Source organism: Lachnellula hyalina (genome assembly GCF_007821495.1).
Source record: "Lachnellula hyalina strain CBS 185.66 chromosome Unknown contig00061, whole genome shotgun sequence".
Lineage (NCBI taxonomy): Eukaryota > Fungi > Ascomycota > Leotiomycetes > Helotiales > Lachnaceae > Lachnellula > Lachnellula hyalina.
In genome coordinates this window covers 1-25654 of record NW_022157175.1, presented here as the reverse complement: position 1 = coordinate 25654, position 25654 = coordinate 1, and the positions used below count along the sequence as shown (strand labels likewise).

The 25654-nt window shown below is 47.7% G+C and overlaps 6 protein-coding genes and 1 non-coding gene across 7 annotated transcripts; all 7 read left to right on the top strand.

The window, feature by feature from the left end:
• Nucleotides 1-1181: 1181 nt before the first annotated feature.
• YBR096W_1 (Uncharacterized protein) lies at nt 1182-2407 on the top strand (the record flags this gene model as incomplete). The annotated part of the gene is made up of 3 exons (XM_031149746.1): nt 1182-1385; nt 1439-1574; nt 1614-2407. 3 exons carry the CDS (start codon nt 1182-1184, stop codon nt 2405-2407), a joined length of 1134 nt encoding a protein of 377 aa, XP_031005619.1.
• Nucleotides 2408-3539: 1132 nt separating this feature from the next.
• roqT_4 (Efflux pump) lies at nt 3540-5946 on the top strand (the record flags this gene model as incomplete). The annotated part of the gene is made up of 4 exons (XM_031149745.1): nt 3540-3696; nt 3762-4264; nt 4330-4658; nt 4713-5946. The coding sequence occupies 4 exons, from the start codon at nt 3540-3542 to the stop codon at nt 5944-5946; spliced, it is 2223 nt and encodes a 740-aa protein (XP_031005618.1).
• Nucleotides 5947-6650: 704 nt separating this feature from the next.
• LHYA1_G004789 (putative enoyl reductase) lies at nt 6651-7673 on the top strand (the record flags this gene model as incomplete). Its single annotated transcript, XM_031149744.1, has 3 exons — nt 6651-6678; nt 6735-6953; nt 7003-7673. 3 exons carry the CDS (start codon nt 6651-6653, stop codon nt 7671-7673), a joined length of 918 nt encoding a protein of 305 aa, XP_031005623.1.
• Nucleotides 7674-10010: 2337 nt separating this feature from the next.
• VIT1.1 (Vacuolar iron transporter protein) lies at nt 10011-11084 on the top strand (the record flags this gene model as incomplete). Its single annotated transcript, XM_031149743.1, has 4 exons — nt 10011-10345; nt 10373-10640; nt 10698-10788; nt 10840-11084. The coding sequence occupies 4 exons, from the start codon at nt 10011-10013 to the stop codon at nt 11082-11084; spliced, it is 939 nt and encodes a 312-aa protein (XP_031005624.1).
• A 990-nt stretch (nt 11085-12074) lies between these two features.
• DOCK1 (Dedicator of cytokinesis protein) lies at nt 12075-18368 on the top strand (the record flags this gene model as incomplete). The annotated part of the gene is made up of 2 exons (XM_031149742.1): nt 12075-17604; nt 17668-18368. 2 exons carry the CDS (start codon nt 12075-12077, stop codon nt 18366-18368), a joined length of 6231 nt encoding a protein of 2076 aa, XP_031005625.1.
• A 901-nt stretch (nt 18369-19269) lies between these two features.
• Nucleotides 19270-19351, top strand: LHYA1_G004786. The gene has a single exon. It is a non-coding gene; the product is annotated as a tRNA-Ser (tRNA).
• A 4385-nt stretch (nt 19352-23736) lies between these two features.
• On the top strand, nt 23737-25396 carry sdnM_0 (Transcriptional regulator; the record flags this gene model as incomplete). Its single annotated transcript, XM_031149741.1, has 3 exons — nt 23737-23955; nt 24056-24784; nt 24863-25396. 3 exons carry the CDS (start codon nt 23737-23739, stop codon nt 25394-25396), a joined length of 1482 nt encoding a protein of 493 aa, XP_031005595.1.
• Between the last annotated feature and the right edge of the window lie 258 nt (nt 25397-25654).

The window sequence follows — 25654 nt, the reverse complement described above, 5'->3', positions numbered from 1 at the left end:
ATTCCGCACCACCAACGTGCTTCTTTCAGATCTTAAGTGGAGCGCTTGTCCGAATTCCCCATTGGTTTTCTGTTCTTGTCTGGATTCTTCCGTCTACTAGTTGGTCTGCGTTTCCAGCTCTTGTCTTTTCAGCCATTTCTCAAATGGTCCATGTGCAAAAGCGTATCCACGTGTACCTGTACCATTTCTTGAGATCTTGACCTTTTAATTTTTAGGGCCGCGGGAACACTGTTTTAGTTTATGGGAACGTTGCTCTGTGTGACGTTCGTGGCGGTGAGGGCGTGGAGGCTCAAACAATGGGCTGGCCGTTCTGACGTTGAAGGCATTGATAACACTTGATAGTCTTTCAAGGGTTTTTTTCAAACGTACCCAATTTATTGTCTGCAACTGCTTCTGTCTGCACACTGTGGAGTCTTCCCCAACCTGGCATCTACTCAATCTAGTTTGTACCATGACGGCGATCAAATGCTGGACATGAAGGTTAAATTTCTTGTATTATAGCCCCAGTATAGGGCCCTGTCTACGTACCCTTGTCTCCGTAGTTCGGGTTTTCGAAATCAATCATTACAATATGCCATTAAAATAGAGCCGTATTGCTCCGCGAATGAAGGATCAAGCTTCTACGGAATAGAGCTTCCATCTACAAACGCTTTGAAACCCTGTCATGGCTTCATAAGCAGCATTCTTATCAGCGACTCATATTCTAATACCTTGGCGTCATCAAAACCCTTACCTCTAGTCCAGTCGCTTGAAACTACGAAATCTGGCCCTTATTTTGAAGTATGGAAGAGTCGGAAGTCCGTTCCGCGGGTGGGGATAGCTCCATTTTTGGGAAAGCAAGATGTGTCAACGACGCACCCTGTTGCGGCCTGGGGACATGTCCTTAAACCCGAACAGTAGGATCGGCACTGTAAACACTGCACCTAGAAAGTTCTTTTACGCAACGGGAAATGATGAGATGTATTGGGGTGCTTCATTATGCACCCGTTGGAGCGGTCCGTTGCTGGCCAAATGACGGTGTATAATGTATCTTCTAAGTGATTGATAGCATATACATTTTCAAAGGCCTGCAATACAACTCTCCATCATTCAGGAATCGTATCATTTCTTCCAGATATCAGAACATTCCACAATTCTAACTAGGATACTACTTAATTCTCTTCTTCTTTTGATGCATCACAATGGCTGCGCTTAATAATTCAGTCCCTTATCAGGTCTGCGTGCCTTACCTGAGCTTGAATGGAAGTGATGCTTCGAAGTCCTTCGGCCGTTCCATTAAACTAGCAGATGTTCCATCTTATCTATGGTCATTTGTGACAATATGGAGGCTGCTGGTCGCCCTCCTTGTACTTGGGAACCTTAAGAATATTCCCTTAATGTGGCATGTGAGTATACAATAAACCCTCTGTTTCGTTCATCTTCTAATCTTATCCTTCAGCTGCGGATAGTCAACGCCTTTAGATTTGCCTGTCGGAGTCAAAGACCGAAAGTGCCTGTGACATGGGAACATATATTCCAACCTTTGATCACAACAAATCATGCCCCAATCATGGAAATCGATTTCAATCTACACAGTATGTACTTCCACCACTACCGTTCAAGAATATTCTAAGCGACGCTCTTAGAATCCAACTCTTCTTACTTCTCGGATCTCGATGTCGCCCGTACGCATCTCGTATGTACTCTATTCTCCACCGGCCTCGAACACTTCCGTGGCGGAACAGCAGCCATGAACGGTTCGAAAGAGCCTCTCTTCGGGCTCGCCCTCGGCGCAGTCAGCTGCTCCTTCAAGAAAGAGCTTAAGCCATACGAGACTTATGAGCTCTGGACCAGAGTCTTGACATGGGATGAGAAGTGGTTTTACATCCTGACTCATTTCGTGCGCAAGGACAAAGTCGTACCAAATAAATACACCCTCTATCCCCAACAAGGCTCCTCCGGCAGGGAAGAGTCGAAACACAGCAGCAGCGGCTCAGGCCCCGATGACACGCTTAGCAACAAAGCCATAGTCGCGACCGCGCTCAGCAAATGCGTGTTCAAGCAAGGACGCCGAACCGTCTCACCCGCGCTCATGCTCAAGATCTCCGGCCTGCTACCCGTCAAGTCACTCGACGAGAGCCTTGGGCTGCACGGCGATCCTACAAGTGTCCCATCATCCCGGTCTTCTGATTCGGGAATCGAGATAAACGATAGCAGAGAAATGCGGGATCTGGAAAAGATCGAAAATGAACGGCTGCGCGGTATGGCTGTGGCTGCTACGCTGACGGCTCAGGGACAGGATCCGTTGGAGATGGAGTTTACAGCTGAAGGCGATGCGCTGGGAAGACATACGGATGGGACGGGGATTACGGGGGTGATTTCTACACTGGCTCAACTTGCACATCTTAAGACGAGTCAGATTTTATAGATTGAAACATTCTTTAGAAACCTGATCTTTTTTTTTGTATATTTAGATAGTATATACCATAGCGATTGCGAATGCTCAAGACAATTTACGTTCAGCTAAATTCTATCTCAAACCGATGTTACTCACTTTCAAATGTTTAAAACCCATCCATACGCACGCTATAATATCCTCCCTAAACCCCCTTTAATTCCACCTCAAAAACGAAGCTGAAGAAAATATTCCTATCTGCAACAACGCACACAAACCCAGAAACCTCCCTCTTCTCTCGGGAAGTAACCCTTCCGAGTCCAAAGCCCACGCTAAGGTAGCCAAGGTACTACTCCGTATCTCAAATTCTCAATCCACAACACCAGCAAGCGACCGAAAAGAGCTCCACTCCACTCCACTCCACTCCACCCCTGAGAACCCAAGCCTCTAACGCCGCCCGGCGTTAGCGTCCTTAGCGTTAATGATTTGCCGCTCCGCCCGATCCTACAGTACTCCCTTATCATAACCCTCCATCCCGGTACAGTAGGCCGCGGGAATCTAATCTAGTCGGGATTGTAGTACTAGTATAGTGGATCAATCAATATACGGATATTCTTACAGTACAGTAGTAGTATAGTAGCGGATCTACAGATGGTACTTCGTACATTGCGATATGTTGACCCCGGTAGGATGAACGCATCCACGCATTCACGCATCCATTTTAGGCTTTAGACTGGAGATGGAAATGCGTCGTCCGAACTTAGATTCGTGTGTGTTGCTGTCACAGGCTTTTTTTGTTATTGGCTCATGTTGTCCAATGGATAGATGCCTGGGAACGCGTGAGCTCTTTGATATACATGCACGTGTATTTGTTTGGTCTTCAAAGTCTGGTCCGGGGAAGAGCTCCACACTCACTCAGAGCAGAGCTTTATGATTCCAGATTGAACAGCACTAGGTGTACGATAATCCGTAGTCTTTCATCACTGCCCTATATTTTCGTTTGTTCGTTCTGTTTCTTGACATCCAATATGATGGAAGGAAGAGACCCCCTGCAAACAGAATTATCAACCTGGTCCAATATGGCCAAAGAAGCAGAATCATCAAACCCATCCAATATAATCGAAGAAAAAGGCCTTGAAGAAGGAGATATCTCACCCCATTGAATATGGCCGAAGAAACATCCCCCCCCCGGAAGCAGAATCATCAACCAGACGAGCCATATCTTCCAATGGAACAAATCCTCTTCCCACCACGAACAACATACAAACACCAGAACCAGCTCACACAACACCTTCCCAACCCCAAATACCACCCAGAAACGCGTCAATTCGAGCACCCACACACCGCTCACAATCACCCACCCCCTACCTACAAACCCTCTTCCAAGGCGCCATAGAAGCCAGCAACCCATCACTCCACCTCCTCGCTTCCCATTCATCCTTCAACTCCGAAAAATCACACCACAACTCCGAGGTCCGCTCCGAAAGATCACCGATTCCGTCGTCTCGGCCACTGAGCACTACCTTTGAGGCCCAGAGACACGAGGGGAAGAGGGGACTTAGTATCACGAGCAAGACCAAGATCTTCGAGCCGGGGTTGGTGAGTGGTGAAGAATCGCGAGGAACGACGTTGAGAGGGAGCTGGGGAAGTGGTTCGCTTGCGGGTGGTCCTGAGAAGAAGCTCGAAGCTGGGAATGGAGGTATTCCTGAGGGGAATCCCAGTGATTCTCCCAGCGCTAGCCTAGAGATGGCCGCAGAGGAGGAACTCTCAGGTGGGGAGAAGGATGAAGATGATATCGCGTATCCCAAGCCATTGGCGCTAAGTTTCCTTATCATAGGAATAGCGCTGAGCGTATTCCTTATATCTCTTGATCGGACTATCATCACAACCGTAAGTAAATCCTACTTGATCAGGTTTTCCGCGAAAGATAGGAAATTGACAGAGAAACCATTCAGGCGATTCCTTACATCACCAACGAGTTCAAGTCCTACGATGACATAGGCTGGTACGGATCCGCGTACCTACTCACAGCCTCCGCCTTTCAACCGCTCTATGGCCGCATCTTCATGATGTTTAACATGAAATGGTCATACTTAACGGCGCTCGGATTGTTCGAGCTGGGGAGCCTCATTTGTGGCGTCGCTCCCAGTTCCGTGACATTGATCATTGGAAGAGCTATTGCCGGGCTGGGCAGTGCGGGTATATTGACGGGAAGTTTTGTCGTCGTCGCGAATGCAGTGCCGTTGGCAAGAAGACCTTTGTTGACTGCTGTGGTAGGGCTGATGTGAGTATTTCTATTTCCCCTATCTAGAAGGATTGAAAACTAAACGGCTCGTAGGTTTGGTGTGGGAGCAACGGCGGGCCCGCTGCTTGGAGGTGTCTTCACTGATTTAGTCACATGGAGATGGTGTTTTTACATCAATCTCCCAGTTGGTGGTACCACAGTCGCAGCAATGGTCTTATTTTTCCACCCTCCAAGGAAACACGCCTTGATGGGAAAATCTTTCTTCTACCGTGTCCTCGAGCTTGATCTCATTGGTAATGCGATTCTCCTTGGCGCATCCATCATGCTGTTCCTCGCCTTCCAATTCACGGAACAGCAAATGCCCTGGGGCAGTGCGCAAGTAGTTGGGTTATTGACAGGCAGCGGAGTAACGTTTATACTCTTCTGTATCTGGCAATGGTGGAAAGCAGATGGTGCGCTTATGCCACCCAGAATCCTCAGACAGAGAAGTGTAGCAGCAGCCTGTGCTATGTCCTTCTGCATATATTCTGCGATTCTGATCCACACATACTATCTCCCCATGTGGTTTCAAGCCATAAGGGGGGATTCTGCCATTGAAGCAGGTGTGGATATGATTCCGTATGTTGCAGCCAACGCTATTTTCTCTCTTATAGCAGGAATCTTCGTCTCCAAGAACGGGTATTTCACTTCCCCAGCTATTCTTGGATGTGCGATCGGGACAGTGGGGTGCGGCTTGCTGAGTACTATTGATGTGAGGACTTCCACTTCCAAATGGATCGGATATGAGATAGTTGCCTCAGTAGGGATAGGCATGGCAATCCAGCAAGGTTTTACAGCTATTCAGATTGTACTCCCCTTGAACGAAGTAGCGATCGGAACCGCAGCCGTAGTTGCATTCCAGTCATTGGGAGGAGCAATCTTCGTATCTGTAGGGAATACAATTTTGCAGAACTCGCTCCTGAGTGCGGGGCGCAGTAATATGTTGCCGGGAGTGGATGTGCAAGCGGTTATCAACGCTGGTGCTTCCGAATTTCGGAAGAAAGTGACGGCTGAACAGCTGCCTGCGCTACTTGAGGTCTATAACAAGGCACTGCAGAAGGTTTTTATTGCTGCGATTCCCATGGCAGGGTTAGCGATGATAAGTGCCCTTTTCTTTGAGTGGCGGAGTGTGGACGATAAGAAGAAGAGGGGAGACGAAGAGGCGTTGAGACTGAGAGAGAAGAGAAACAAGACTGATAATATGATATTAGAAGCCACTCGGGAGCTTCCAAGTCGTGATGGAGTTGCTGCGAATCCCCTTGAGATCCAAAATCCGAAGGAAAGATAAATGTAATGAAATATAATATGATGTATTCTGGTTTAGCGGCTTAGCAAATTTTGATAAAACAAGTACAAATCTTACCACCTTTAACCTCGTGAGTATCCATAGTTTCTCGAACTTGAGCAGAAGCTCCACTGGGTTTAAAAACAAGGAGATGGTTCGCTAACTTTCAGCCCTGCTCTGATGTGTTGTTGATCTTGTGTATCCACATTCGGAAGGTCGGGCGGCGAGTGACAAGTGTCACAAAGGAAATGCCAGTACCCGCCTTGAGCTCTCGGACAGGTTCACATCTCGGGAGGCTAAATTTCTTTGCAGAAGATGCTTAAAAACGAGTGTGGACGAGCATTATATGCAGGTTGATAAGAAGAATATGAAAAGAACGCAAGGGTTTGAAACCTAGTTCGCCAATTCGGCGTAATTGGCCAGTATAATAGACGTAACAAAGATTGTAAACATGCTAAGGGCTTTGACTCAACTCCCCCCTGTAGTGCGAAAAGAAGAAGGAAAAAGGAAAGGGGGAAAGAGCCGACGTCGAGTCTGAGTGAACCCTGGATGGTCACGTGTGTTGGACCTCGGAGCTAAAAAGTCAACAGAAACCCATAAATTTACAGGCTTATGACTTCACTCTCTCTTCAATTCCGCTTTGCCAATCCTTGACGAGATTCTCTCGCGGAAGAAAGTTAAACCTCATCTGCGATTAAATATTAAAGATGACGACTCTTAAAGTATCTAGTCGCAGTACGTATTTCGTCCCCTTCAAATACCCTCCCTTGACTAACAAAACCCCCCACCAGTCCCCAAGAAGCCCATCAAGAAGCTGCCCACGAGCATTAAGATCACAGATAAGACCACAGTACAAGATGTCAAGGAACAGCTTGCGAAGCCCGGTCACTGGGATCCAGAGCGCTTGGGAATCTACGACTCGTCGAAGAAGCTTCTCAAGGACCGAAAAGCGATTATGAGCCAGCAAGAGAGCGTAATGGCCGATGAAGAACTCCTAGTCAAAGACCTAGGTAGGCAACTCTCTCCGCCGCACAATAGACACAAAGCTAACAACACCAGGCCCACAACTCTCCTGGACCACGGTCTTCGTAATCGAATACCTAGGCCCCATCCTCATCAACCTCGCCGTACCCCTCTTTCTGCGCCCATACATCTACCGCGCCGCGGCGCCGCTCTCACCCTCGCAATACATAGCCATGGCAATGATCGTAGCGCATTTCCTGAAGCGGGAGTACGAGACGCTATATGTGCATCGCTTCAGTCTGGCCACGATGCCGATGTTCAACATCTTCAAGAACTGCGGGCATTATTGGTTTCTCTCGGGCTTCAATCTCGCGTACTGGATTTATGCCCCTAGTTCTTACACTTCCGATTCGAGTCCTACGATCGATAAGCTGAATATTGTGGGGATTGCGCTGTATTTGTTTGGGGAGATCAGTAACTTCCACACACATGTCACGCTGTCGAAACTGCGGTCGAAGGGCGGTACTGAGAAGGGTATTCCCAAGGGGTATGGGTTTGATTTGGTGACGTGCCCGAACTACTTCTTTGAGCTGATTGCATGGACGGGCGTACTGTTCGTGACGAGGAGCTGGGCGACGGTGTTGTTCATGGGCGCTGCGTGGGGACAGATGCATTTGTGGGCTGTTAAGAAGGAAAAGGCGCTTAGGAAAGAGTTTCCGGATACGTATAAGAAGAAGAAGCATGTCATTGTGCCGTTTGTGGGTTAGAGGTACTTGCATGTTGGCCGGCTTATAGTGGTAGGGATTGTTATTCCTACCGCGACTGAAATGGATCTCGAGTGTAAGTGCTATGGATAGATAGTAGGTGTATGATTGGTGTGGGAATAGACACGAGATAGATGGCCTCGCTGTACTCATTCTAGTAGATTAATGTTTAAACATTAAGGTTATGATCCTCGGTCTCTCGATACACTTCAAGTGAAGTCATTTTCTTCAATTCTCTAAGCACTGCTTCTTTTACTTGGCTTCTATTTGTCATTTTCTTCTTGTCATCTTAATCAGTTGAAACTAAACCTGATGAGTTGAACTCTCTGTTTTTGTTTATTACTTCTCAATACTTAAACACTTTTTGTGCCCTGACGCTGCAAGCTACATTACCAAGTCCCCACATACAATCAACAGCCAGAAGCAAGATATCAAAATCCTCGTGCATATTCCTCGCTATAATTATTTTCACCAACTCATATCTCCTTTCTTATATACACTGCACCCTTCATTTCAAACCCCCCTCATTCATTCATTCATTCATAAACAGCAATCGCCTTGTCAAAACTCTCATCAATCGGCTGCAACAACAACTCCGCGATCCCCTGCAACCCCACCGGCACCTTCTCCACAACCGCATCCCCAAAACGATCCGTCGCCTCCTGCTCCAGCTTCAGATTCAGCAGCACCACCGGACTAACAATCAACAGCGTATCGAACTCTGGTTTTGTGGCGATTAGGTTTGCGAGTGTGGTGTTTACGGCGAGGGCGAGGGTCTGCGTGGCCCCTGCGATACTTATGGCTTCGGCATCAGTGAGGTTGGCGGAGGACGAGGCGATGGATGTCCCGGTGTTGATTGTTGTTAGGAGCGTGGTCGAGGCGGTGAGGAGGGGCAGGATTTCAGTGAGGCCTGCAAGGCCGGGGTGGAATGATGATACAGTGTTGTTTAGGGCAATGGTGCTGTTTTGGATGTTGGAGAGCGCCTCTAGGATAGAGGCGCCGGAGGCGAGGATGGGGGTTGCCATGACTAGGAGGGCGAGGGGGGGGAATTGGTGGAGTTGCATTTTGAGGAGTGGTTGTGGATTGGCTTGTGGAAATTGGTTGTATTGAGGATGGTGGGATCTGATCTTCAGGTACGTCGTTTTATATAATATAATTCCCCGCTGCCTTGACGAAGAGCAGGAGGTTTTATATTAAATCGCGTTTCATCTATTCCACCATGGTAGTGACCCCGCATCAATCAATCACGATATCGAGGCTCACAAGCTTTCCATCTCGTCCCAACACCGAGTCGGGAAGCATGTGGGGTGGGACCTCACCTCCTCGGTAGATTGGATTTTACAATTGTCACGTACTTTGTAGACAAGGATGAGAGATGATCGTACCCAGAAGAGATGCGGATCCGGAGAAGAACCTAGAATAAATATGGGGTAAAGTATGGTTACTGGGGTTAACGTGGGGAAGACCCTGGTCTACCGCGGCGCAATAGTAATAACGTCAAACATGTGATGGATTTGATTTTCACATTGAGAGTGAGAAAGCGAGAGAGCGCGTAAAAGAGAGAGAATAAAGTTTTGCCAGCGAGAGTGTTTTTAAGCTAATAGCGGTCCAAAGGTACACCGGACTTCCTGCTTGTGATGTTGTACTGTCTTGTGTGGAAATGGACGAAACCGCTGAAGAGCGATGGGGCAATTAGATATGAGAGATCATAAACAAAGCTACCCATCTTCGAAACTCTTCGTTAACGAAGAACAGCTTGCCGATTGTGTTAAAGTCAGATATAAAAGCTTCCATAAAATTCAGATGGGAGTATAGTTAAGAAAGAAGGATAACGGTTTTCCTCAGCAGCCCCGCCAATCCGCTTTCGGCAGTGGTCGAATTGCCAAGAGTGGTTTCTTCATCCTCACGAGTATTTCTTTCCATGCATCCATCTTTCCAAACTCCACTTCCACGATAAAAAAGTGCCATTGTACATTACGCTTTGGGTCTCTTCCAATTGATCTCACCGTGACCTTGATTGCTTGAGTTCACGGGCTGCCTGAAGCCATAAAGATAGCAACATCTGACAAATGCAGATCCTTTGATTGACCGTTCCCATTGATATTGACAATGGATGGCAGTTCTCTTTCTTGTATTGGCCGCCTACACATTTTCTTTCTTCAGTATGTCACTATTTATGTCACTGCTAAGGTGTGACCCGTGATTTGGTACTGCACCGCTTCCATCTCTACTTCCACACGAGTGTCTTAAAAGTATGCGTTACCGTGTCGTCCATGCTTGCTCCCTCACGAGACGTTCACCTTGTACAAACGCAATACAAAGTTCTCTTTTTTTTGCAAGATGTTTCCCATTATTCGTCGCATCGCAAGCGCGTTTGTGCTCAACTCTACTTGCGTTTCTGCGAAGAGGAGATCGTTGATGATGGAGTCTAAAACCTCTACATTTCAATCGGAGCCTACATCAGAAATCGCTCTTGCGCCCAAGATGATGGATATTTCCGGGCAAGATATGCCTCATCGTGAGGACCACAAGCATCCGGGTCCCTACATGAGGGGATATCATACTGGGGTTCTCGGATGGATTGACCGTGCCCTTTGCTCTCACGGCTGGGCTGTCTTCGTGGGCATTCCTCCTTTCCTCCCTTTGGGCCTTTCAATCTATTGCAATTACCGCATGTTACAATACTGATTGATGTATGACAGTCTTGGTTCGGCAAAGCTAGTCATCATCGGCGGACTAGCCGAACTCTTCAGCGGCGCGATTTCGATGGGTCTGGGTGGCTTGCTTGCTGCTCTCACGGAGAGGTCACATTATTTTGCTGAGGAGCAGAGGGAGAGGGATGAAGTGAGGGTTATGCCGCAGCTGGAGAGGGAGGAGATTTATGTGTTGATGGAGGAGTATGATGTTGGGAGGGATGCGATTACGCCTTTTGTTGATGCGCTGGTTGCGAATGAAGATAAATGGGTCAAGGTTTGTCTTGTTCTTGCTAAATTAAGAAGCCCCAAGATTTACTGAGTTTTGGAACAGTTCATGATGGATTTCGAGCTGAAGATGGAGAAAGTTGAGAAGAAGCAGGTTTGGATCTCGGCTGGTGCATTGGCAGGCTCTTACTTCGCTGGTACGGGTGCTTCAAGTTCGAAAGTGAGACTTATATGCTGATAATCTATAGGTGGTCTTATACCCATGGTTCCCTATTTCGCCATGAAGAGCGTCACAGACGCCCTGTTCGTATCTATCGGTGTCACGGTCCTCATGCTCCTCGTCTTTGGCTTCGTCAAGAACAAGAAGACAGTTGGGACTACACGCTCTGGCTTTAAAGGAGCAGCTCAGACCCTAGTCACCGGCGTACTGGCTGCGGGCGCGAGTTATGGCATTGTGCGGGCGCTTGATTCCAGGGATCCGGTTCTTACGTAGTGAAGGTGGTGCATGGGGACAGGCCTCTTGCTGGCTGCGGGTAGAGGGTTGTGCAAAACACGTCTTGAATTTTGAGGAGGCGTCTACATGGAGTTGAAGGTTGTTTTCTGGGTCTGGATGTATGATACTGTACTCCGTAAAAAGGATACAGTGGTGGCATTAGAATACCCCGAGGACTCGGTCCGTGTCATGCAACCTTATTCCTCCTTCAAAGTCCGTCTCACAGAACTGAATCCTTCCCGTGAAGCGAAGCACATGCCAATGAGTGGTCTGTGTGCAAGCTATTCCCTGCCCATGCCTTGCCCCTGTCTTTTGAAGTTTGAATCTTCGCGTCTCGGGTTTCTCACCATTTGAAGCATTCTCACATTTTACCAAGTACTTCGTAAATGTACTCTTCTAGAAGACTTGTGCAGAATTCCGCAACATATGCTGTGCCCCGTGCCCAGTGTCCCGTGCCCCTTAGACACGTGGATTTTGTAGTACCTGAGCTGCCGCTACACTAAAACAAAGCCACCAAGCTCCGTACCGTACTGTACTTGTAAAAGCCCCTGAACCCGACACGAAACGGCCAGGAAAATAAAAATAAAAATGAATCATACGGAAAGGGGCAGGCAAACAACTATTTACACGCTTTTCCAAGCTTCACGTTTTTCTCTTATTCACGAATAACATGCTTCGCGGTTCTTCTATATAAATCTTCGGTTCAATTGATGCTGTTGAGCGGTATCAGAGAAAGAGTGAATTCCGGGATCTTCTTCAGGGGTCAAAAATAATCTGTGCGCAGACCGACCACCTCAACACCAACCACCATCACCAGAAATTCTTCCTCGGTACGAACTATCTAATCCGCCTTGCCCTTCCCCATGAATGGCCGTATTGTCTACCCACCGCCCTTCCCACCATTCGCACAATCGCAGTTCTAAGTCAGCAATCGTTCGTCGAGCAGTACCTATAGTTATACAATACGTCTGAGCGCAATCAAGAGAAGAGATGCCCTGGTCTCCACTCCCACGCATCGCCTTCGCCGTCGCGACATACCCCTTCGCTGCTTCCTCTCCAGCAGACCTCCCTCTCGAGCTCGGCGATGAGCTATACATTATCGAACAAGGCGGCCGCAATGGCGATTGGTTCCGCGGGTACCTTGTCGCGCCGCCGAGTCTGCTGGCCGGGCTGACCAGCACCAAGGGCCAGACGCTCGAAGCGCGTGTTTTCTCGGGCATATTTCCTAGGAGCTGTGTGGAGGTTCGAGAGGTGCTGGGTGAGGATGAGATAGAAGAAGATGAGGATGGACCACCATTGACGAATGGGCATATTGTGCGGAATCGGAGTGGCAGCACCGGCGTGGATTCAGATAATAGTGCCATGGGGAGTCCGCGGTCCTCGAAATCGTCTAAGAAAGCTCGAATCAGCACCGAGAAAAAGACGGATAGGAAAGGCAGCATGAGGAAGAAAAAACAGCTTTCCGATGGCAATCTAGCTGTAGCTCAAGCTCGAGATCCGGATGCGCCTAAACCGCCTGCTCCTGTGCCCATGCTGAAAATTGGAGACGAGACACCGACTTCTGCTTCCGAGCCGCTGGTGGACGAAATAGCATCTTGTCTGCGAGAATGGCATTCTAGGAACCTACACGAGTTGCTGCTGTCGAGGCAATACCCACAGCTGGAAAGGATGTCAGGTCTGGTGCAAACGCTGGATTTGTCGCGGAGGCAGTTCCTTCATAATGTTTTGACGACCCATGAGATGCAGTCGCTGCGGGAAAAGACGGTCTGGGATCTGGTGAGAGGAAATAAACTGTTTAATGGTGAAGTTATTGTGCGGGATCCTGCGGAGCGAGGAAGGGTGTTGACTGGGGAGGATTCTGCTGTGGAAATCACGAAGCTGCAGTCTATGATGAGCCTCTTGGATGAACGACCGCAACCTCCTGTGAACGAGAGATTGACGCTGCACCATCTCCTAATAGACGTCAAGGCCTTCGTAGGAGCATCATCGGAGCCAACCACCCTGGTATTCTTCCTTGCCTCAAAGACACCCGGAGAAATGACGAAGGCCCTCTCAGAAAGCTATATCGTGGAAGTACCTCCTACCGGAGCCATGACGAGTCTCGCAAAAGCAGGTGATATGCGGACGCTCTTCACAGACCTTGCATCAGCGGATATTGGCGACCTACCATCAACAGACACCGAACTATACTTGGTAGTGAAAATACGGTCGACGCAACAAGTACAGCCTAGGAAGCCGGCTTCTAGGGGTGGTTCACGCGATGGCACGGCAACGACGAGGAATGGAGAAAAGCCACAGTCGAGTGGCGGAAGTAAATCGGGACCGGGTAGGAGAAGTCTCATGTGGGGTCAGAAACGAAATGCGCCGATGAGTTCGAGGCTCAATTCTCTCTCGGAGCAGGGCGAGGAAGCAGATGGGAGACAGTCTCGAGATAGACCTCCTTATACTGCAGATTCAACAGCGTTTGCTACTCAGCCTCCTAGGTCCGCATCTGCGAGTCGGAGTGTGACACGGACTGTAGGCTTTGGGGCGTTGAGGATTAATTCCATCATGAAGCAAGAGGATGAAGTTGAGCAGGTCTTTAATGTGTGGACACCATCTCTTGGCTTTAAAGATGACAAGCAAGATATGGGCGAGGGGTGGGAAGATGCCATTTCTGATCTTATGGCAAGTAAAACTGGGAACTATGAGAAGTCACGGAGAGCCGAACGCCTGCAAATCCTTCTAAAGCCCTTTGAGAGTCCGGATGTGGATGCTCTCATCAAGGCGACACCTACATTACTTTCGGAGGTCAAGAGGACAGCCAAGATGGGGTTTTCTGGTGCTCCTACCAAGGCACGATCAGATATTTACATTAACATTGACGAAGCGTTCCTCCCTCGACATGCGTTGCTCTCACGCTCATCTGGTAGCGCCACGCCTTTGAGCTCCACCATTGAAGGCGCGAACCTTCAAATCACCCTTGAAGTCCGAAAAGCATCCGGTGATCGTATCGAGAAGTGTATTTTCGCTTCTTCTAACACGGAAGGTCAAAGTTCATGGGAGTCTACAGCCGCAGACCGAGGCGATGCGTGGAGCCAGACTCTGCGCCTTGCAATCTCTCCAAATGATGTTCATAACTGCCATGTTGTGATGACGTTGTCAGATATACCCTACCAGCCCTTTGCTATTTGTTATATTCCCCTTTGGGACCAACAAGCTTTCATGCGAGATGGGCACCATTCGCTTTTACTATACAGATATGACGAGTCAACTTCAACCCCCAAGAATCAGGCTGGTGGTAAAGGCGGGTACTTGTCTCTACCCTGGAATGCAAGGGGCAAGGATGATGTGAGCAAAGACGAGGCTGTCACGGGTCCGATTGCGACACTGAGAGTACAAACCTACCTCTGCAGTACACGATTCTCCCAGGATAAAGTACTGTTGCGTCTTTTGAAATGGAAGGAGCAGCCTCCAGGAGAAGTGCAAGAACTCCTGAAACGGCTAGTCTTTGTTCCTGAGATCGAAGTCGTGAAACTTTTGAACGACGTTCTTGATGCCATTTTTGGGATACTGGTTGAGCAGACTGGAAACGATGATTACGAAGACTTGATTTTCAGTGCCTTGATTACCATTCTTGGAATTGTTCATGACAGACGGTTTAATTTGGGACCGTTGGTTGATCAGTACGCCGAAAACAAGTTCAATTATCCATTTGCTACACCTTGTCTAGTTCGGTCGTTTACTCGACTTTTGGCGAAACCTTCAGACCCAGAAACTTCACGGAAATTACGAGCTACTTTTAAAGTTGTACGGCATATTCTCAAGTTCATCACGCACGCGAGGGGTCAGCAGAAGGCGAAGGAAGCTGGGATTGGTATTACGAGTACATCCCCTGGCTTCACCCGACACTTGCGGACGATTTTCAAGGCGTTGGATGGGCTTATGCGAAACACCGCTCCAATTTTGGTGGGAAGTCAAACACTTGCCGTCCAACATTTCCACACTTGGTTACCAGAACTCACGGGCTTGCTGAGCACGGAAGAGATCTTACATATTGCAATCGACTTTCTAGATTCCTGTGCCTTGGTGAAGGGCAAGCTTGTTCTGTACAAGCTCGTGTTGATCATCAATTACTCAAAGCTGGAGCTTTTCTCGCAGCCAGAACAGCGAGCTGCGCTCAGTGCGAATACGGTTCGATGGATAGCTCCACATTGGGGCAAGACGCACGAAGTTACTGAACAGTGGCGAGAGCAAGTCCGCCTTTGCTGCTCAATTCTCTCAACGCAAGTTCAAGATCTCGGACCAGAAGTTCCGGATTATATCCCCAAGATCATCGATTCGTACCTCGCGCTTCAAGCTGCGCCGAAGACTGAAAAGACACGGCTCTCACTTCTATTCCCCACAACTTACCCATTTCCAACCAAACCACTCCCAGAAAATACTCAGTTTGATGAAGCGCTTATCGAACTGTCCGCCATTCTATCTGGGATTTCGACATTGCCTGCAGGGATGCAACTCGAGCTGGCGGAAGACGAAATGGCTACGCTTCTTGAGGATACACTGCATGTGCATCTCAGCATTTTACAATGCGAGGCGTTTCCTTCCAACTGGCTAAGTGTGCACATCTACCACCACAGATCGACAATAAAGACACTCGAGTACCTTGCTGGCATTTTGCTCGAGTCATTCTTGCCGCATCCTGATGATGCAGAGATTTACAACACAGAGCTGTGGAAAGTCTTCTTCACTGTTCTGCTCAAACTTGTCGGTAGCGATGCTCTTGCGCTTGAGACGTTTCCCGAACAGAAACGGCGTGCGGTGTGGAAGATCGCTGGCGATATTCGAGAGCAAGGAGCTGCTCTTCTGCGGAGGACTTGGGAGTCTATTGGGTGGGAAACTAGCCCTGACGAGCGACAAAAGTACAATTTGACGAAAATGGGCGGCTATCAAGTGCAATATGTTCCCGTGCTTGTTGGGCCAATCGTTGAGTTGTGCTTAAGTGTGCATGAGGGCCTCAGGAGGGTCGCTGTTGAAGTCTTGCAAACGATGATTGTCAGCGAATGGACGTTGAGTGAGGATTTATCGGTCATTCAGACTGAGATGATTGACTGTCTGGACCAATTGTTCAAGTCGAAGCCGTTGACGGAAAGTATTCTACAGAAGCTTTTCATCAATGAGCTTCTTGAATTGTTTGAGCCCCTTGGGCAAGACCCCGACGATCCACTTTACGAGTCGCTCAAGGACCTTATTGCTACGATTGACGAGTTCTTGGATCTTCTGGTGGCGGTTCACAGTAGCGATGTCTCAGGCGAGGCTTCACATATGATTCATCGCTTACGATTGATGGAATTTTTGAGGGACATGCAAAAGGAAGAGATCTTCATTCGCTATGTGCACCATCTAGCACAACTGCAGGCAGATGCGAGGAATCCATCTGAAGCAGGATTGGCCTTGCGTCTTCATGCTGACCTATACGAATGGGAGCCAACCAAGCTCGTGCCTCCCCTGGCAGATCCGGAATTTCCATCTCAAACGCAGTTCGATCGCAAGGAACGGATATACTTTGATATCATCAAGTATTTTGAAGAGGGCGAAGCCTGGAGCAGTGCACTCGATGCGTATCAGGAGCTTCAGCAGCAGTATCAGGAGAATGTCTTTGATTTCCCGAAGCTGGCGAGGACACAGAGGGCAATTGCTACGATTTACGAGACGATTGCAAAGAGTGAGAAGCTGGTGCCCAAATACTTTCGTGTCCAATACAAGGGTATGGGTTTCCCGCCTAGTCTTAGAGATAAGGAGTTTGTCTTCGAAGGCTCGCCTACAGAGAGAACTTCAGCATTTACAGATCGGATGCAAGAACAACATCCCTCGGCCCAGATTGTTACTAATGGAGAGATGGAGGAGGTTGAAGGGCAATTCCTTCAGATATCCACCCTCGCCCCGCATCGAGACTTTGATAACCATGTCTTTCAACGGGCCCGCGTGCCTCAGATCGTGCGCGATTACCTTCTTTCTGCTCACCCGCAGCATTTTGCCGTCACTTCCAAGCGGAACACCTCTGGCCCCGTCGCTGAGCACTCGGCCGAGAAAATAGTCTACACAGTCGCAGATCCATTCCCTACGATTTTACGCCGAAGTGAGATCATAGCCGTTGACCGTATCAAGCTCAATAATCTACAAACAGCATTAGAACGAGTCATCCGAAAGACGCAGGAAATGTCCGTCGTTGAGAAACGCGTTGCAGATGGCGAAGAAGACATGGCGCCTCTCCTCATTGACGCTCTCAACATCTCCGTCAACCCCGCCTCCGACTCCAGCGTCGCGCGTTACAGAGAGCTTCTCCCCACCAAGACCACCGACGAGGACGGCGAAGAGCTTGAAGAAGAAGAAGAAGAGGTAGAACTCAGCCCGCTTGAGAATGCCCTCAAGATTGCGCTCATCGATCACGCAATAATGATCAAACGCTGCCTCTCCATGTTCTCCAAGCACCCGCAAAATTACCGCATCCCGCGCACCTCCCGCGATGAATCTTCTCAAAGTACATCCTACCCCCACTCATTACATCCTAGTCTCCAAGCAAGCATTCTAAAATCCCACACAGACTTCGAAACCACCTTCGCGCCCGAGCTCGCTTCCTTCTCCTTCCCCCAATTCCAACGCAACACAACGCCTGTTCCCGTTTGGGCCGTTGCCAGTCCCGTGCAGAGCTTGGCAATGCCATATAGTAGTACGAATGGTACGATTAAGACGCAGAGTACGGATATTCTCGATCTGTCACTTCCACGAACCGGCGGTGGCGGTGGTGGGGCCGGACCTGGCAAAAACCGCCTCAGTTTCCTAAAGCGCGCGCCCAATTCTAGTATAAGTCAAGAACCACCTGCTCTCGGACCGGTAAATGGCAATGCGACTCGTGGACGTGGTGGCAGTGGTGGTGTAGCGGCGTCGGAGAGTAGTGTGAGCGTGAGATCACGTAGCAAGGAGAATGCGAACCGACGCTCGTTTTTCGGCAGCCCTCCACATGTGCAGCATCCACAGCAAAATGGTACGAGGGGTTCCAACGATCCGGCCGACGAGGAAGCGGGGTGGGTCACCTCCTCTGACCTCACTGCTGGCAGCCCTGGCGGTGAAGATGGAGCCGTGAGGAGGAGCGGGAGTTTCAGGAGGGCAAATACGGCTAGTAGTGGGACTTCGACTGTAGGGAGTCGCGTGGGCAGTGTGAGGAAGAGACTCAGTATGCTGAAGTTGGGGAAGAAGAGTAGTAAGGCTAGTGTTTTGGTGGCGAGCGTGGCGGAGGAGGATTAATGTGTGAGTGGAAGAAGGGAGCGGTCGAGTTGGGTACGTTGGACTTGACTTGAACTCAAACGCGAGGGGAAGGGTGTTTTTTTTTTTTTTTTTACCTGGATATTGAATGATTGATGAGCGCTCGACAGAACTGGAATACCCTTTAGTTGGTTTGATTTGTTTGAATAAGTTTACTGGTTTTTGTGGATAATTACAGAGGTTAATTGATGAATGGAAATGTGTATCTAGTAAAGATTAGTGGGTGGATCGGCAGATGGAGGGGTGGATGGATGGATGTTAGGTGTTGTATAATAGATGGGCTAGATCAGTTCAGATGGCCAGGCTTTCTTGTGTATTGTATTATACTATATAATAATTAACCTTACTCATAAAGGGCAATACTCCGTATAGTATATTAGCCGTTCTTCTTTATATCCTGGTCCACCTTTCATCATCGATCTCTCCGGTCGAGTAAAAGGTGGCGGAACAAGTTCGCGGTATTTGAGGTACGCGCGTAAAGTTTTGAGATATTTCTCGGGACGTATGATCTTTTATGGTATTTATTAGGACGTACGATCTCTATTCCGCTACCTTTTTCTCAACCTAAGAAGGTCAGGTTAGGTTGTTCGAGTGATCTCATGAATCTAGGCGAAGTGAAGCGAAGCGTCAAATACATACTTTGCCTATATAATACACATGTACCTAACCTTAACACCTAAAAATATATAATTTCTCTAAATCTGCGAACCTTAGTATAGTTTAAGAGGCCTTCGAGTTTAATCCTCTATAGATTAGTAGATGTGTTTTCAGCAAAGTTTATATAGAGGGGTAAAAGTCGGGGTAATTTCTAGAGTAGGGCTAGAGATTTTAGCTCTTGATAGTTTAAAATAAACGTTTCTTATCAACAAATCACATGAACACAATCTGGATGGCAGAGCGGTCTAATGCGTGTGACTAGAAATCACATCTCTTCGGAGGCGTAGGTTCAAATCCTGCTCCAGATGGTAACATTCCTTTTTTTTTGCCTTTTTTACCATGTTTTATTTATTTTTGATTAGGCTGGTGATTCTTGCTCAGCCGAGTTTGAACATCGCCCCCTGGAACTCCAGCAAACGGTCGCTTAGATATCAGGTTGAACCACCTGGCTTAACCCTACTAACAAAGGCACACCCCAAAGTCCTATCAAAGGTTTCTAAAATCCCTATATAACGATATCCAAAGAACAGCTACAGTAACTAGCCAGCGAGGATAAGTACTCAAGTCAGCCTTCTTCATTCTAAATCCCGGGCGTGATAAGGAAAGTCTTAATAACTCTCTTTAGTAACATCCTTACCCAATCATAAAGGTTGATTAGGTGAGAACTTTTCTATTTGGGTCGAAAATATACGAGCATAAACTTGAGGGCTCAAGTGAACCTTACTAACATATCTGAGTTTACTATAAAGGTATGGCCCTTCCCTTTTATGATCTCGGCTCCCTTCTAATGGAGCAGAGGATTTCTGATTGCATAAAGTCCTATTTCTCAGGCGCACTCGTTATTTTCGTACTTGAATGACTTGGTCGTAGTAGGATCTTACTTTACTATTTTTCTGAGCAGCATACTCCACTATAATACCGGTATAAGCGATTTCGTAGAGGTCGAGGCATAAGTTAATTGGAAGATCAAGTTCATGTACACATAAGTGAGGATTTTCCGTGGGTGGTTTGAAAGTACTACAATCATAAAAAGCCAGCATGCGTCCCGAGTGTAAAACTGCAAATTGTTTGCAAATAAGACGTTAGGCTGTGACTAGTCAGTTGCTTGACTTTAGATATTAGAAAGCCTGTCATTAGATGACAATTCTGCCCCTAATCGTACGCTTCCCCTCTTTAGTGAACTTCCCTCTTTACAATAGAGTCAGCTTTGCACTTTTTCAATAAACAAATCCGCACCGATGTACTCCAAGCCGTCTACTCATCCCAGATAACACAAACGGGACCAAGCGTACTCCCGCCCTGGCCCCCCTCACTTCCCAGCCCACCAACAACCGCCTCTTTTGCCGGCGCCCCAATATTGCCTGTGGCCACATCTCTTGGCAGCACAATAACCCAACCATCAGCTTGCAGTGCAACCGCAACCATATCACCGAGTCGATTCAGCGCAAACTGGCGGGGCTCGGAGCCGCCTGCAGCCACAGAACTGACGAGCTGCAACTTGCCTGAAGGACCAATAGAGTACGATATTAGCGAGTCAGAGACGATCATTGTACCGTTGAGGGGCGAGGGGATTGTATACGACTTGTCGCCACGGAAAGAGACGATTGCAAAGCGGTTATCGGGCTGTGGGTAGGTGGTTAGCATTTAGGGGAAGAGGCAGAAGCAGTTTGGAAAGGAAAGTATGTACTGAGATAGCAAACTCGGACGGATTTATTCCTTCTACACCTTGAGGGGCAGGGATTGCGCTCCCGTCCGGTCGGATTCGAGTATCTGTCGTCTGGATGTGCGTGAACTCGAGCTCGTCATCGCCGCTGTACGTTACCTTGTACGATTCGATCATGTCAGAGATCTGCCCAACGATATAGAAATAGGTGTCTAGCCCCACGCGTGCAAATCCGCCATGGCGAGGACCAGTGCCAGATGGGACCTGTAGGGGCGTCTTGGCTGTAAGCGTTCGATTGGAGTTGAAGCTAAGGTCTCGGGCGATGGCGAAGATGCGTACCAAGTCCGAACCGAGATCGGGCACCAAGATGAAGGCGCCGGAGGGGTCAGGAATTACCTCGTGTGGAAGTGATACGTTTTGTACAGGGTATGGACCCGGGCCTTGGATGGTTGGGGGGCTGAATGTGAAGGTTTGGGAGGGCTTCAGGTGCTGCGGATCTTTAATCGAGTAGGTTTCAAAGACATTCGAAGAACTGTGGCCATAATGTAAGCATTCAGAAACTGAAACAGCCTTCTTTACAACTTAAGCTTTGGTGAGGTAGGACTTACTAATATGCGGTCCCCAGAAAGTCCCCTCCACCATAGATAGCAGAGTCCGCGGCTTGTTGCGGAGTGGAAATATTATCTAAAGGCGACAAAGATCCATTATTATGTACTTCGAGGGAGAAAAGCTTCCCAGTAGGAAGGCCCAATCCTGGATTATTGCAATACAGCGTATTCTTGTCATCCCCGAGAATTATCCAAGATGGTGGGGATGGTCCATCAAAAAGAGCGCATGCTGTCTATTCTCGGGAATCAGTTCACGAAGCTTATAATATCAAAATATTCTCCAACAGAAAACCAAGGGACTAGTTACCGAGTCTGCTATCTTCTCAAGCGTGGTTCCATTTTGACCATGGTTGAAAACCTCGATGGTTGATATAGTTCCAATGTACGATGCAGCGAAGAGTCGTGTGGCTTCACATCCCAAACCCATAGAGAGATAAAGGAAATATTGTAAAGAGGTTGGAAAACGCATACTTACGAAGTACAGAGGCGCTGGAGGAAGACAAAAAGAACAACTTATGGTAAATAGAAAATGAGAAGGATTATACGCAACCTGATATACTTTTGAACTTTTCTATTTGTTCCTGAATACAATTTTTGCCCTCGTAATCTGATACGCGAAGATCCGACTTCCCGGTGTGTCGGAACTTGAAGTTGCGAGATGACACGTTATTCGGCAGACGTTAACTAGGGCCTTGAAAGCGGCGTTGTTTTAGGCTTCCATAATTTCACTAATTCTAACCCAAAATGTGAATTTATGTTGACTAGGTTCTGAATCCTGATGCTCACAAAATAAATTAGACCCAAAATAGACCAAGGTTCTAACTCAACTTAACTTAGCTCAGTTTACACGCTAGCATTAACTCTAACTAAGGCACATCTTCATCTAGTAAGTACTAACTTATTTCGAAGCGCTCTCTTCGATATGGTATTCTCGAATACAATGGCATTCTTACTAGCGGCGGCCGCGTCAGAGTTGAACTTATACAAGAACAAGATCTTTGAATGCTGAACAATAAAAACACTATCGGTCTATCTCTTTGCCCAATCTGACTATGTATATTCGCTCAAATGCACTACTTCTAGGAAAGTTGAGGATCGTTTAGAGTATTCGCTGAAAGAGATGATGAGCCTTTTCTTTTCATTCAATGAAAAATTTATGTGAGGTGCTCGGTAGCCCCAATAGATGTGCAAGGTATACTCGCACGGAAGCGCCAGATCCCATGGTTTGCAGCGTAGTTCAGTGGAAAGTTTGGCAAAGTGTTTGAACGTCGTATATGGTTTTGCAGGGTTTTTGTAAGCCAGCCTTGAGATGATCTGGGGCCCGCTGCTCTTGTAGAGACCACGATTGCTCATTCTTCTACCGGAAGACGAAGGTGGGGCGGCGACTGGGGACATACCATCCCGGAATTGAGAATGGATTGTTGAATACCAATAATGGAAATGTATCTGAAGCCGAGCCTGAGTCCATAATTCCAGGGGTGGTTGGGTGGAGTTTGCTCACTTGGGCAAAGTGGTTTGAATATATGTTGTATCAGCAGATCGAAGAACACTCTAATAACAATTGATGGCAAGGTAGGGAAATTGTCCGATGCCTCCTTTTCATTTTGTAAGAGTAAATCAGGTTTGTGTGAATGTTTTCTAGACATTAGAAGAAAATGATTAGCCTGCATTCGGTAATGGGAGCGAAAAGAACAGGCGATGAGGAATCCGGAATCTTTAAGTGCAAGGAGTCAAGACTGCACGAATGGACTGGAATCTATTATGTATGTGAATTTCGAAAACAATAATGTTATAGCTGAAAATATGTTTCAAAAATGTCTTGGTTAAGTCAATAGTAAGTCTGGTGTGTTAGTAGTCTCGCTTAGAAATAGGGGCAATGATCTCTAATAATATGCTGCAAACCAGACGTGTTCTAGGCAGACAAACTAAGAAACATAATAATACCACGATGTATCGGCGAAGGAATAATTTGGTGCATTTGCGTACCTCCGTAGAACTTCTACGGGAAAAAAGAGGATCTCACTATCCTTAAGTTTTAATTAGCTGCAGGCTTGCTAAATGGAAGAATATTATAGCGATTTGGACTCAACGTTGTATTCCAGGACAACTAAAGAGCTAAGTTCTAAGTATAGAAAGGGCCTCTTATAGACCAGAGGGTACTGCATCCAATAATGCAACAAATTGTACTGAAAGTAACCCTGTACTTAATCCCTGGTGACAATACTTTTATCCTATAATTGTGGGCCCTTGACCTGCAGGTGCAGGCCGGGGGGTCAACCACCGTGCAAACTCTCGTGAATTTAGCCTAATTTCCTGTGTTGGCTTGAGGAGCTTCGCCGAGGTCCTACACTTGTAGTTATTGGCGCTCGCACCTCGTGTGACGAAAGAGAATATCTATCTTATTGCCAGCTCAGACGCTAACATGGCTTCATTCTTTGGCTCAAAGCATGCGGCTCCAGCTCCAGGTGATCGAGTGCGGCCCCTTCACTTCTTCGAGGACAGTCTGCTGGTCCAGGGTAACAATATGGCTGTATCACTTGTCTTCAATGAAGTCCTTGATCCAGAAAAACTCCGGCAAGCCCTCGAGAGCCTGGTTAAGCGGCCTGGCTGGGAACGATTGGGCGGTAGACTGAAAACGAATGTAAGCCCCGTTAGATCACTATCAGCCTTTATTAGAGGTTTTGAGGCCCTTTCAAGCTTAAGTATGATTCGTATTCTAAGACTCACACGTTCCAATGTAGGCTTCCGGTAAAATCGAGTGGCATATCCCGGTCAACTTTACCGCCGAACGACCCGCAATCACCTTTGTCTACGTCAACCACGGTGTTCCTGCTGCTTCTCATCCAGCAGCGTCAAAAATCCCGAAGCCATCCACTAAGCCTGCCGTCGTAGGTGACCCGGATAATCTAGCGGATATAGCCTGGGAGCCGGGGTATAAGCCGAACGGCATCAAGGACTACCTGAATACTGACCGCCCGGTCTTGGGCTTAAGGGTGAACTCTTTCGACGATAAGACCATTGTAACCCTTCAATGGCAACATGTCACCTTCGACGCGCTTGGTATGCAATATGTAGTTGAGTCATGGTGTGCCATGCTTTGGGGCAAGGTATCTGACATTCTCACTCCACTCAGCCCCGACTCGGACCCATTCGACGTACTTGCGCAAGGCACAAGACCTGCGAGCGAACAACACGTCTTAGCTGATAGACAGGTAGGACTCGGGGGCATGCTGAGGTGGGGGCTAGGGTACGGTGTAGATATGTTTGTTCGGGCCAAGGAAAATCGCATAGTTTGTGTGCCAGAGTCTTATTGGCGGCCGCAGTTAGAGAAGGCTTTAGAGGAACTTCGAGCTGAAGCTGTTGCTAATGGTGAGGATGTGGCGAAAGTATTCTTGACCGAGAACGACGTATTAACGGCCTGGATTCTTCAATCTACCGTACGCCAAATGGCGCCGAATCCAGAGCGGCTAGTGAGTGCATCGGCATTGATATTTATATTGCCCCTTCCCGTATATATAGTACGCGCTAACTGATATTACTCTTTTAAGGTTGCTGCATCTATAGCCATGTCTCTTCGCAAGGCCTTTGAGGGAGACTTGATCCCTTTTGCTGCTCGGCAACCATACGTGGGCAATGCCTTTGGCTGGGCTAATGTGCTTGTTCGCGCAGGCGACGTTGTCTCTAAGCCACTAAGTTGGCTCGCATGCCAAATCCGCAGTGCCATCAACCAACAGGGTACTCGTGCTCAACATGAGGCCTACTATTCCATGGTGCGCTCGTCAGGAATCGGCCTACCTATTGTGGTTTTCGGTGATGGTGGGATGGCTCAAGTCGGGTTTTCGAATTGGTCCAAAGCAGGTCTCTTCGACTTAGACTTTGCGCCGGCTCGGAAAGACTTGAGAAACAATAATCAGCCATGCAGACCTTCATACGTGCAGGAAAATCATGGCCCTGTAAAGCCAGTTGATGGTTTCTTCATTCTTGGAAAAGACTCTCAAAGTAATTACTGGACCTCAGCGTACAAGGTAAAAGGTTCGTGGGATAAGTTCCAAGAGCAACTCGACAAGGCTTTTAAAACTTGACCTAGAGCTAATTTATAGAAATTAAATGCTCGCAAGGTGGACTTGTGAAGGTTTATAATGTGATTTTAACCCCCAGATCTTACAAAAACTCTATAATTGAAATAGGTCCCCCTGCGGTATAATGCAGCAAAGAGGAGTAAGACGCATCATAGAAGATTATATAATATATTACTATACATGCATTAGGCGTATATCTTAGTATAGGATAAAGTGCATCACTGTCTGCTTAGTTACTACTTAGTCATATAATGACTAATC